Here is a 13458-nt window from a genome sequence, read left to right as displayed (position 1 = left end):
TGGGCTGGTCCTCCGCAGATGTTCTAAATTATAAAAGAAAGGAACTTCTGAGCTAACCAGGGATGAGTCTAAGCGTATGGTGTGGGTTAGACATGGAGAGAATTGGGGGAAAGGTGCAGTGATGGTCACGTGTCTGTGTAAGGAGAGAAACCACCCTGGCTGGTAAGAATTAGACCCTGGGAAGTCAGGAACAGAATCAGGGACCATTAATCTCTCAGCTTTTTTCTGTAGGCCATCTGACCAACTTACCCCAAGCTTATATCACTATCCTCAATTTGACTACTAACCAACAAATGATCTTAATTTTAAAACTCTCAGAATCCTCCCAACAGCCACTGACTCCAGAAAGAAATACTCTCAGCAAGAAACAACAGAATAAGATTAACTTTCTGGACATTGAAATGATTCCCTTTAGCCCTATCCTGTTATTGTTGGACTTTTTGTACATTTTTCACAGACTACGGATTGTTCTAAATTCTCTAGCATGAGTGCCAATAGAGACTGTACTACCTGGATTTTTTGCTGGCCAGTTTAGGTGGGGTATGTGGCATTGCCAATGTCTCTTGCCTCACTTAGAATAATGACACATTTAGCCGGCTTGGTTCTGCATGAGGAACCTGGCTGTGGTCCATTCTCTAGTGGGCCTGGTTATACCACTGTGTATCACTATCATGGTCACTTTTGTCTAATGTTGCCTAAGACAAATGGAATGTATTTGATCCAAGCCTTTAGCAGTACAACTAATTAGAGTATCTGCTGACTTACATGGTGGCTCATGTTCCTGAGAATCTTTATGTATAAAGGTTGAGGGGTCTAGTTGTAGGAGAATAGCTCCACCATGGTGCCCTGGCAAGTTTTCACACATCTGTAGAGTCCATGCAGGCAAAGCCTTGAACCACAGCTGCTCTGAGTCATGGCAGATCAGCTTGTGATCCTTCTGAAACATGAGAGAGAGGAGCTTCATGGGCCTTCAAGCCCATCTCCCACTCCTTCCCTATCTCTTGTGGGAGGCTTCCATGACACAATTTCTCATTGCCCCTCAGATTCTGAAGACGCTTGAGGCTTTCTGGATATAACTGCAGACTGTAACACTGCTTAGCTACAGTCTGAAATTGGCTTCTCACCAAGAATGTTGCAATCACTGAGCCCTCTTTTGTTTTGGGGTCCTTGTGTTTGGTGTATTTGGTGTCATTGTGTTTGTAAGATCTGGGGACTGGCATGCTTGGATACCCTTCCTTTTGCTGTTTATGTAAGTCATACATTGTGTGAATCTAAAAGTGCCTTACTGTATTTTTACTGGCTGAATCAGGTAGGACATGGCCTTGACCTTGTCTGCTGGTGTGTGTTTAACAGGAAGAACAATAGAACACAGTCAAAATATATGGGTAAATATGATAAACTATCCCTCCTCTCTTTAGTTTTGAGGCAAAACACTGGTCGGAGCCATAAGAGACCTTTCTATGGTCTTCCTTAAGACCATGACTTGGGGCACCTGGGTGGCTCAGTCGGTTAAGCAGCCAACTTCAGCTCAGGTCATGATATTACATTTTGTGGGTTTGAGCACCGCATCAGGCTCTGTGGTGACAGCTCAGAGCCTGGAGCCTGCTTCAGATTCCATGTCTCCTTCTCTCTCTGACCCTCCCCCTCTCATGCTCTGTTTCTCTCTGTTTCAATAATAAATAAAACATTTTTAAAAATTAAAAAAAAAAGACTATGACTTAATAATCAGGTATCTGAGGGCTCCTTGTTTGGAGTTATAACTCCCGTAATTGTTTTGCACTCAGTGCAGTTTTCTCCATTTTCCCCAAAGAAAACCATGGGAATATTTGTTGTATGCTCATCCTTCCTGGTGATCTATCCAAGAGTAAGGCTCAGTGCTTCCTTCTCAGTGCTCACAGACTATTCACTAAGTGTCTATTTATGAGCTTTGTTAGTGTCCTCATAGAAAAAAAAAAAAAAACGTACCTTGGAGCTCATCTGAGGTCTCCTTTGCTCTGTGATTTTTCACAAGTATGGTATCTCTAAGCTGTCAGTACTGGGAGACCTAAAAGGAACATGAGCCTCTAGGCCGGAATTCCTGTGAAGCAGATATCTTCCTAACTTGTTCATCCCAAGTGACTATGTGTTCAAATGGAAAATGGACAGACCATATAGAAAAGTAGACCATATAGAAAAATAGAACAGTCTGCAGCAACCAGTCCAGGAAGCCAACCCATTATCTGTAGTTACCAATCTAGGAACTGTGGCAGTTCCTAGTCTGTGGTAACCAGTCCAGGAATCCAAAATAAACCCTGTAGCAATCAGCTCCACACAGCCAGAATTTGATTAATCTCCTTTCCCAGCCAATTACATAAGATGCTTTGCTTCTAATTAGCCCCCAACCGTGTCCAATCAGAGCACACCTGAAGTTTCTCCTCGCCCTGCTGCTAACTATAAGGTTTCCTACTTCTCTGCCTAGACTTACAGCCTGCCTAATGCAAGTGATTGGTGGTTGACTCCCTTGCTCAGAGCAAGCTCTGAATAGCCTTTGCTGTTCTTATGTTGGTGGTCTTTTATTTCCACAATTTCGTTTAAAGGTTTAACTTCCCCAACATGCTGTGTGATGTTAGACAAGCCATCTCCTCTCTTTGGGCCTTACTTTCTTCAACTGAAAAACAGGTTCAACATTAATCATTCCTTTATTCAACAAATATTCCTTGGCACTTAAAGAAACTGGTCCTTAAGAGTTGCTAGACATTGGGTGGATATTCGAGGTGCAAAGATGATCAGGGACGTTATTTGCTTTCTGGGAATGTAGAACCCAGTAAAGGGATGCGGCTACATGAACAGGCAAGTCAAGTCAAGTATTTGCTACTTCATATTAGCATCCATCCTACAAGGGTGCAGTGCAATACCGAAGAAAGGTGGTCAGCGGGAAGAAGAGGGCTGGGAAAGGATCCCCAGAGAAAGCCTCCTCCCCAAGCCCGCTCGCCCTGCGTTCCCACAGCAGCGCCCCGAGGCAGTCTGTGTCTGTGGAAGAGCTGAACTCGCTCTCCACTCCCTGTGTCTTTGCAGGGCCAGGAGGGAGGACCACAGAGACGTGGCGCCCTCCACCGTCCTAGAGAAGCCAGAGTGGCAAGAGTGCGGCAGCTTCCACCTCTCCGGTGCGCAGTGTGGGGAGCTGGGCGTGGGGCTGGCCGGACAAGCGGGGCGTGAAGCCCGGGGCTCGCGCGGCCGGCTCCTGGGCCGCTTTACCAGACCCGCCCCGGCCGGGGCCGTCCCTCGGCTACCCCGAGGGGCACCGCCCCCTCCCCACCCCGGAGGGCGTGGCGCGCGCTCGTTTCCCGGGAGGGCGGCCATGGCCATGGCGGCCGAGGCCCTGGCCAGCGGGTCCCCCTTCGGCCCAGCACTCGAGCTGCTACCGGGACTGCCCGCGTCGGCCCGGGCGCGCCCGGTGAGTGCGGGGCCAGCGCCGCGAAGCTGGCTTGGCTCTGCCCGGTGCTCTAGGCCCAGATGAGGGGCGGAGGGGGCAGTGTGGAGGCCGGGAAATCGGGGTACAGCCCAGAGTGGAGGGGCCAGAGGAATAGGCAGGGAGCAGAATGGATTCGACACCCCCCAGAATTGCGCCGGCAGGAGAAACACACGTGCGGCTGCACAGGCGTGAGCCAAGTGCTGGGGAAGAGGTGTTCACAGAGCGCTGTGCGCAGCGACGGATGTCCAGAATTCCCAGGTCACTGGTTTTAACAGAGCTGGTTATGTTTGAGGTGGGTCTTGAGATAAATAGGAGTTTGCTGGCGCTGGAGGGAGGAACTGGATCTCCAGGCATGGGGAGCTGCAGGTGCAAGGGCACTGATTTGGGCAAGGAAAGGGTTTGGATTAATAACAATGGTGGCAGGATTGGGGATGCGGGTGGTAGTGCAGGAGATGATCCTTGGCAGGTAAACTGGGTCTCTGAATAGTGAATGGAATTGTTTGCGGTTCAGAGGATTTGGGCATTTTGAGATAGGTGATGGTGAGCCGGCCAGTCTTTGAGACCTGGAGTGTCGGGTAAGTCCTGTGGGGACTTTGTAGGACTAGGACTAATGTGAAATGGAACAGAATCAGCCCCTCCCCATAGTATGGAGATTGAGAACTTAAATGAGGCAGTGGCTGGGAATGATAAGTCTTGATGGCTCTACATTAGCACTGTTTGCGTTTCTTACAGAGGAAAGTGAGAGGGAAGGTGCAGAAGGCTAGGCCCCCCAGAGATACAGGAAAAGGGGACATTAAGACTGGGAGGTGGGGAAGAAAGAGTAGAGTGGGGTGTTTTAGAGAGTGTGTTGGAGTGGCAGAGTGCAGGGAGCAAAGTCAGTTTTGATCTGCCCTTCGGTGTCCAGCCTCCAGAGCAACCTGAGTGTTCTGAGGTGCCTCTTTGGCTGCGTGCAGTGACGGGAGGAAGAGCAGAGGAAGAATCTCAGCAGGGGTGGCAGGGGCGGCAGGAGTGAGGATAGAAGGCAGTGTGGCACAGTAAATAGGAGCCAGAGAGTCAGACAGGCCTGAGTTCTGTCTCAGTTCTGTAACTCCGGGGGCAGTTTATCTCTGAGCCTCAGTTTCCTCTTCTATAAAGTGAATGTAATACCCTCCTCATAGGCTGTGAGGCATAGGCAGAATAATGCATGTAACGTGCTTGGCACAGGCTCAGTAAATGGTGATTGTACTTGTTATCAAGGGCTGGTGACCTCTGAAGGAAAGCACATTGTGGAGAATGGATGGCACCTAGAGCACACATAGTTGTTTTGGGCACAGGATGCAAAGGGGAAACTTGCAGAGACTCATGAAAAAGATGATGTGGCGAAGTTGAGATGAAAAGATGTGAGGAGTTGATGGCTGATCCTTCATATCTTTGTAAGTAGGGGACGCAAATCCGCTGAGAGTTCCCTTGGACATTCAGAATCCAGAAACTCAATGGGCATCCCCTCCAGAACCACTTGTGCCTCGTCTACCCCTTACTCTAGGCCTGGGTCTGGGATTGTCCGAGGGCATTTAAACACATGTTGTTTCAGGAGTCAGTGACCTTCGAGGATGTGGCCGTCTACTTCTCTGAGAACGAATGGACCGGCCTGGCCCCTGCTCAGAGGGTCCTGTACAGGGACGTGATGCTGGAGAATTATGGGGCTGTGGCTTCCCTGGGTAAGGGTCTTTCCTTTTGGACTCTGCCCTTCAGAGTTTCCCGGCTTCTCCTTCCTCAGAAGTGCTGGAGTCTTTGATGAGCCTCACCTGAGTGGCAACCAGGCCCTTGGATTCTTAATGACCCAGCCTCAATGGTTGCTAGGAAGTGGGAAGTCCTGGTATAAATTTGGGCCTCACATCAATCAGCCTTTCTTGCCCCAGCATGGGAGCTAACTCTCAACTCTGGTGCTATGGGTACAGTAGGAAGAGAGCAGATTCCTGGTGTCCCACTAAGCCCTCAGTTTCCCACCCACACAGTTTGGGAGACTCAGCCCAATACCAAACGTCCCCGTGCAGATATCTGAACTTGAGAGCTCTAAGGGAGGGAGAGAACAAGAAAGCTCAGTCTCTCAATGAGTGGGATCATGTGTTCGCTCACTCAAACTGTTGTTGAGCGCCTCTCATTCTAATTCCTGACCTTTGTCAGCCACCTGACCCTGCTCCCCTGGGTCTCCTGTCCCTTCCCCTGGACTTTCTTTTCTCACTCTCCTGATTAATTTCCTTCCTTCCCCTCCTGCCCCTAAAGTCAAAGCCTGGGAGGAGCCCTGGGATTGCTCTGTTGCCCCACTCACCTACCTGTCCCATTTTCTCCCCGTCAACCAGCATTTCCATTTCCCAAACCGGCTCTGATTTCCCAGCTGGAGCGAGGGGAAGCGCCCTGGTGCAGGGCTCCTCGGGGAGGTCTGGATGGAGAGCGCCCTCGGGGCCTCTCCTCAGGTGAGTGAGGCCCATGTGCCAGTCATCTGACCAGTTCCCTTATCTTGATCTTTACAGTGTAATAGGTATGCATTCTCTTAATCTAGTGCTATAGACACCGATGGGATTCCTTACCCCCCCACCCCCCACCCCCCTGCCATGTCTCCACGGTTTTCCACCTTCTTGAGTCTGTTTATTCACCCTAGCTCCTCTCCATTCACCTCTTTTGCCTTTTCCTCATTTCCACTGTTCTTAACACGGCCACCATTTATCTGTACTCCCTGACTTTTCTGTTTACAGTCTGAGGTGGCCTTCCTACTGTCTCAGCCTACTTATCCTCTTCCGACAGAAGATCTGACTGCCCTTTGGGGTATCATGGTCATCTTTATCATTAGAAATCAAGAAGTCTTAATAATTCTGAGCCATAAAGTTCCACTTCAGGGATTTCTGGTGGGCAAAGCCCTGGCATTCCTTTAGGCACAACACAGGGCTTTCCTGTTCCTAATTTGCTAGTGATAACTGTGCCCCTTATTGCCTCCCTGGTGCCATTCCATCATCTTCCCACAGGAGCTCTTCTGTGGGCACAGTGGAACTTGAGCTGTGCCAACTTCCCCGTTCTCACAGTTTCTTGCTGTGTCTGGTAGTCTTTCCATATTAAGATATCCTTGGTTACAAATAACAACCCAATTCAAACTGGCTTGAACACAAAAGGAATTTGCTATTTCATGTAAGCAGGAAGTTCATAGGTAGAGTGCAGCTACAGCTTGATCAGAGTTTCAGTCTGTGGTCTTTTCTGTCTCCTTATATGTTGGCTTTGTCTACAGCTGGCTCCTTTGTGACTGTAAGGTGATTGGTAGTTGTAACCAAAGCTCTGCTTCGTCATACGTAGGGAGAGAAATAGGGCAGGCCTTCCTCAGGCCTTTCGGACATACCATCTAAAGTCGTATGCCAGCTCTAAACCAATCACTATGGCCAGGGAAACAGTATACCCTGATTGTCTTGGCCTAGACTGCCGATTTCCAAAACTCTCTCTCAGGTAGTGAGTAAGATGGGCTAACCTGCTTGTCTTAGACCAGTAAGTGCTGCACTTGGACCTGGAGTTGAGATTGCTCTCCTGCAAAAGGCAGGGCTATTCCATAATGGGCACAGTGGGGGTAGGGGTTGGTGGTGCTGGTAGAATGGATATAGAGAGACAACTACAGTGTCCTCTGCACTCTCTCAGGATCTCTGTGCTTACCCTCCCACCACCCAAGGGAATTTCTGGTCTTTGCTTTAGGCAGAGAGCCAACAGCTAATTTATCCTTGAATAAAACCCTAACTCCCTGACCTGCACCAAACTTCCTTGGAGGACATGTCCCTATTCAAAGTCCATTTTTGTCTTAAAGAAGAGAATATTCAGGGGACACACAGTCCTTGGTTTTAGCAATATAAAAGATTGTCATTTGGAGGATGAAAAATTGATCTGTTTCTTAGAAGGCATTGGATGGGGGTTACAAAGACAACCAATCTTAGCTAAGCCTAAAAAGTTTATTAGAGTGGACCTTTGCAGTTGAGGTGTCATTTGAATAAGAAGTGACTTCTGGAAATGGCTGAGTGCGGGCTGTGAGGCCATTTCTAATGGACGCCATAGAGAGATCCATCATTGATCCTTTGTGGAAGGAGAGGGCAGGAGAGATGGACAGACAGGGAGAAAGCTAAGAGACTGTGGTTTCCCAGCATAGCTTCAGGAACAGTTCTTTGTAGTTCTGTCCTATCCTAATTCTATTCCGTGTGAACTGACGTCCACCTCCTCAGGGAGGTGAAGAAGAGACCTTAGTCTCACCTGTTTTTTTCTTGAGTCTGTTTATTTATCATTTTAAAATGAGCGATACGGTTTGCTGTTTTAGGGAATTGATGGAATCGCAACTTCCCTGTACGTCTGTTTTCTGTCCTTTATATGTTAACCTCCTCCAGTTTCAGGTCATCTGTGTACCGACCTTTCCACCCATCTTCATTCTCCCTCACTGCTTCCATCTCTGCTCCTTTCCTACTGGGCCCCATTCCTCTCACTGAGCCAGCCCTATTTATATCTTGACCCTGGCAGGATATCAGTTTCTAAAGCCTGCTGGGATCTCCCATCTTGAGCAGGTGGAAGAGCCATTGAAACTGAAACTGCAAGGAGAGGGTCCAAGCCTAATCTGTACTGGTAAGTGAGGGGGATGAACACTTTTTTCTAGCCACATGTTTTCCTCTGTCTTTCCTTTGTAAAATGTTAAGATTCCATTTTACCATTTATGTTCTAGACAAAAGACCCTCTAAAAATCCCCAAGTAAGAAGAAAGTTAAGCTTTAAGCTTCTAAAAAAAGCTTTTTTATTACTGTTTTTATTGATTCTTGAGAGAGAGAAAGAGACAGCGTGAGCAGGGGAGGGTCAGAGAGAGAGGGAGATACAGAATCTGAAGATAGGCTTCAGGCTCTAAGCTAGCTGTCAGCACAGAGCCTGACACGGGGCTTGAACCCACAAACCATGAGATCATGACCTGAGCCGAAGTTGGATGTTTAACCAACTGAGCCACCCAGGCACCCCTAAACCTTAAGCCTCTAGCTTTCATTTGGTCATGGTCAATTATAATTAAATTCGGATACATTTTGGGTTGCAGCCTGTGACTGAGCAGATGGCCTACTGGCTGCTGTGGACAACCAGTATTTTAAAAGGAAATGCTGTATTTTATTCATTCTGTTAGTTTTTAAGGTATGATACTGTAACAGAAGTGTGAATAAACACACTATGGGAACAAAGAGGAGGCAATCTTTGCCCAACTGTGTCTGAAGTACTTTGGGGAAGTCCAGACCTGGTGACTGGATTGAATGAAAAGACCATGTTTCCTTTTAGTGTTGACAAGTATGAGGAAGATTCTCCTTATTGCTCCCCACTGTGTGTGACAAGTTCAGGTTCCCCAGGTTTACCACAAAGGATTCTTTATTTCTGAACATGTTTCTCATGTTATAAACTGAACTCCCTGGAAGAAGTTCTGACTTGTCTCCCTTAGATTCAATTCATCTGTTCCTGGAGAGCTCCCCCTGTGCTTGGTCTGGTGCTTGGGAATCATAGCCGTCAGGGACCCTGTCTAGTTTTTGCCTTTCTGTAGCATAAACTTTGGCTGTTTTCCATGCGTTAGCCCTGTGGCTCCATTTTCAGCTAGGACAGGGCTGCTGGGACATAGAGGTGACGCTTGAAGTGAAATGGACATATGAGTACCACTTGGTGATCTTATTCGCTCTGTTATGGGTAATGATGACATTTGCAGCTTTGATTTCTTCTTTCAGAGGGTGTGTTGAAGAGTGAGGAAGAAGATTTTATTCTGAAGGAGGAAAGTTTTGAGGAGGCAGAGGACCACACGGTGCTATCAAGTGGACCCCGGTGGTGCGGCTCCCTGGGATTCTGGTTTGGGAAAACCTGTGAGAAGAGGAAAAGCAGGTTAGGGAGGTGGCGTGACTACTCCAGTGGGAAAAGTGCGGAGAACACTGCAGATGATATTATAGAAGTGATTGTCGACGATGAGATGCTCTCAGGAGAAGACGGTTCAGAGAGTACTGATGTTAACACCCACCTTGTTGTACATGAGAAAACCCTCAGTGAGCAGGTGAGCTGTATTTGCGATGAATGCGGCAAGTGTTTTGATCAAAATGAAGACTTTGACCAACATCAGAGAATTCATAATGGAGAGAAGATCTATGGTTGCAAAGAATGTGGGAAGACTTTCAGTTTTAGATCGCATTGCATTGCACATCAGAGAATTCACACTGGGGTGAAACCCTATGTCTGTCAAGAATGTGCTAAAGCCTTTGTTTGGAAGTCAAACCTGATTCGGCACCAGAGAATACATACTGGAGAGAAACCCTTTGAATGTAAGGAATGTGGGAAGGGCTTTAGTCAGAACACAAGCCTTACACAACATCAGCGAATCCATACTGGAGAAAAACCATATACATGTAGGGAATGTGGGAAAAGCTTTACTCGGAACCCAGCCCTGCTTCGACATCAGAGAATCCACACCGGGGAGAAGCCGTATGAATGTAAGGACTGTGGGAAAGGCTTCATGTGGAACTCAGATCTTGCTCAGCACCAGAGGGTCCACACGGGGGAGAAGCCCCATGAATGTACTGACTGTGGGAAGAGCTTCATTTGCAAGGCACACCTTATCCGACATCAGAGAATCCATACCGGGGAAAGACCCTATAAATGTAATGACTGTGGGAAGGCCTTCAGTCAGAATTCTGTTTTGATTAAGCACCAGAGACACCATGGTAGAGAGAAACCCTGTAATTATCAGACCTCTCACCTTCTTGAACATTAGAGAAGGCATAAGGGTGATACTTGTTTATAATTCTTACACTACAGGAACCCCAGAGACAAAACAGGGTGACTGTCCACAGTCTGTTATACCTCTCATACCAGTATTATCTTGCCCCTTCTGAACAGGTACCCTGTCGTCTAGCAAGATGGTCCCACTGTTCAACCATGTTCATGCTAGGCAGCTTTTAACTGAGCATCTACTCTGTCAGGCACTGTGCCAACCACTTTACACACATTCTTTAGTTTTCCTCAATCCTGTTAAGGTAGGTACTTATCCTCATTTTACAGATGAGAAATCTGAGGCTGAAAGAAGTTATAAAACTCATTCAAGGTCACGCAGCTAATATTTTACAGAATAGAGATTGGAATCAGGCCTGACTCCAGAGTCTACTGTTCTTTATTTGTACGCATTTCTCCTGCTCATTTCTATTTGCTCAAGTTTCCCTGGGCTACAAATTTCCCTTCCTCATCTAGGACCCAGCTCCTTCAACTGAACAGACCCTCTTCCTCTTCTGCTTGTAATCAATACTGTCCAAATTGGTATTTAGCGATGTGCTGTCATATTTTTCTAATGTCTCAAGTGTGTGAGTCCAGATAAATGGCTCTTTGAGGACCAACACTGTATTTTTTATGTTTTTCAAAATTTGAAACTTATTTTTGACTAGATATATGACATGTTCATGATAAAAAAAAATGTTGAAATAGTTCAAAAAGGTGTTCAGTGAAAAGTAAATCTTGTCACTCCTGTCTCCCAGTCTCCCTCCTCAGAGACCATCACTATTACTGGCTTTATGTCTTCCTGGACACACTCTCTCTATACACAAGTACTTATTCATACTGCTTTCAAAAGTCTCCCTCACTGATCACCATTAGATGTAGATGATAGTGCAGTTACATTGCCAACTCCAGAACTTTCTCTTCCATAGTGGTTGTGGTCTACTTTGAGACCACCAAGATGACTTAAGAAAGGTAGCTGAGGGTAGTCTGGGTTGTGCAGTGTGGGAGACCTGATTGCCCTTGTGTTTTAAGATAGTAATCTGGGACCGGGAAAATGTAACCTAGGTGGGAGATTTTTGTTTCCATAAAAATGTATATATAACCCCTCTCATTGCTGCACTATCCCAAACCCCCTTCTAGTCTGCCCCTTCTCATCACCATGATAGCCCACATCCCAGAGTACATTCTAGACTTCTCCTTTAGAGCCATTTTCAGATTGCAGTTTGCCTCTCTGCTAATTAGGCATTCCACTTTAGAAGGTAATATAATTGTTGACTAAAGAGCAAGGAAGAGAAGCCAGAGGCTGGCTTGGACTAAAGTTCTGGTTCCTGGAAATTACCAACATTAACTCTAGAGCCCCTAATTGCTGAAGTAGTGAGAATTTGGCTTAGCATAGTCTAGTTAGGTTACCTCTACTAAGTAGTAAAACTTTTTGTTTTCTTTTTTTTCCTTTGTACTAAACAGAACCAGGAAATGGAAATGAGTGATATGAACAGGTGTTTGGGGGAAGTTTATTAAGCAAATAATCACTGAGTACCTGCTTGTATCAAAGCACTATGCTTCATGTTGCATAAACAGTGGTAAGTCCATTCCTGCCTTTCTGGAACATTGATGAGAGAGACCAAACAACCAAAAAATAAAGTAATTTATTAAAAATGCTAAGTGCTATGAAGGAAATGAATGGTACAGAGAAAGAGTATGATAGAGAGGAACCCTCTGTATGAATGGTCAGGGAAGGCGTACCTACCCTAAGAGGTAACATTAAAGCTAACTCTCAGAATGAGAAAAAGGCACACATATCAAGAATGGGGGAAGAACAGCAGGCAGAGGAACATCTCTGCAGACTCCGATGTGTGAAGGGTTTGGTATATTCAAGACACCAAAAGGCGTTAGGTCTGGCATAATGATCAAGGGTATGAGGGGCACAAGTTAGGTTTGCAGATATAGGTGGACAGATCATTTGATTCCATCCCAAGTGAAAAGCCATTGAACAGGGTATTCAGTGGAGGAATGACATGTTTCATTCACATTGTAAGATGATTCCTGGCTGCTAAATAGAAAATGGCTTGTTGAGGGACAAAAGTGAAAGGAGAGATCATATTAGAGACTGCTAGCTGTCCAGGTGGGAGATGATAGTGGCTTGGACTGGGTGATGGTTGTAGAAATGGGGAGAAAATATATTTAAGATACAGTTTGGAAATAGTGACTGTTAAAGGATTGGATATAGGAATAACAGGAATTAGGGATAGCTTCCTGGTTTTTGGTTTGAGCAGCTGAGTTAGACAGCAGGCCATTTACTAGAATGAAAAGGACTGGAAAGAGTAGATTTGAGGAGGGAGAAATCTAGAAGTCTGTTTTGGATTAACATTTTAGATATGTGGGAGATGTGCCAAGTAGAAATTCTAAGTGGTGGGTTAATGATATCTAGAGCTTTGCATTTGGGAGTCATCAAATGAGAAAAAGGTATTTTTAAAAAATATTTATTTTTATTTATTTTGAGAGATAGAGTATGAGCAGGGGAGGGCAGGGAGAGAGGGAGACACAGAATCTGAAACAGGCTCCAGGCTCCAAGCTGGCACCCCAGAGCCTGATGCAGGGCTTGAACTCATGAAACATGAGATCATGACCTGAGCCAAAGTTGGCTGCTTAACCAACTGAGCCATCCAGCCGCCCCAGCAAAAGGTATTTTTTAATTCAATCATTGTTTTATCTTTATTCCACAATTATAGTTAAATCATATTGAACTATAACATTCATAAAGTTCAGTAACTTTAATATACAGGCTCATGATTTTTCTCTATAAATTATACATGTATATAAACCTAACTCAGATAAAAATATACAATATTTTAGAAGCACTGAGGTTCTTTTGTATCACTTTTTTTGGTGGTAACTTTATTTTATTTTATTTTTTTAGAATATAACACTATTTTTTTAACATATGCAATTATTTTCCATCATTTATAATACAGTAGTTACAATGACACTCCAATGGATAAGCAAAGTAAAAAATCAGAACCCCAACTTCTATTTCATGTAATTAGACTTATACAGAAATTAGAAGGTTAAGTAACAACTAGTTAATCACCTAATTTCACAGCTATCTAAAGTGGCAATCATTATATAGCAGCTTATCTATGACACATTCAAGATAAATGATACAATTTATTACTTGCCCATAAGCTAAAACACAGCCTGCTTAATACCTTTCATTAAATTCCACCTCTATACTACAATATACTT

General features: G+C 45.5%; 1 protein-coding gene across 5 annotated transcripts; it reads left to right on the top strand.

The window, feature by feature from the left end:
- Positions 1-3333: 3333 nt before the first annotated feature.
- Positions 3334-11877, top strand: ZNF662 (zinc finger protein 662). 5 transcript variants are annotated; one of them, XM_029940857.1, is made up of 5 exons: positions 3334-3433; positions 5022-5148; positions 5791-5904; positions 9189-10106; positions 11680-11877. In XM_029940857.1, coding segments are annotated over exons 1-5 (1257 nt in total). In that variant the 5' UTR covers positions 3334-3337; the 3' UTR covers positions 11682-11877. The 5 variants fall into 5 exon arrangements, with proteins under 5 accessions (XP_029796717.1, XP_029796716.1, XP_029796719.1 ...); XM_029940856.1 differs by having other exon boundaries at positions 9189-10184; XM_029940859.1 differs by adding an exon at positions 7967-8068 and having other exon boundaries at positions 9189-11877.
- The last annotated feature ends 1581 nt before the right edge of the window (positions 11878-13458 follow it).

This window comes from Suricata suricatta, chromosome 5 (genome assembly GCF_006229205.1).
Source record: "Suricata suricatta isolate VVHF042 chromosome 5, meerkat_22Aug2017_6uvM2_HiC, whole genome shotgun sequence".
In the NCBI taxonomy this organism is placed as follows: domain Eukaryota; kingdom Metazoa; phylum Chordata; class Mammalia; order Carnivora; family Herpestidae; genus Suricata; species Suricata suricatta.
Note: the sequence above shows the minus strand (reverse complement) of the source record. Positions and strands in the feature narration are given on the sequence as shown.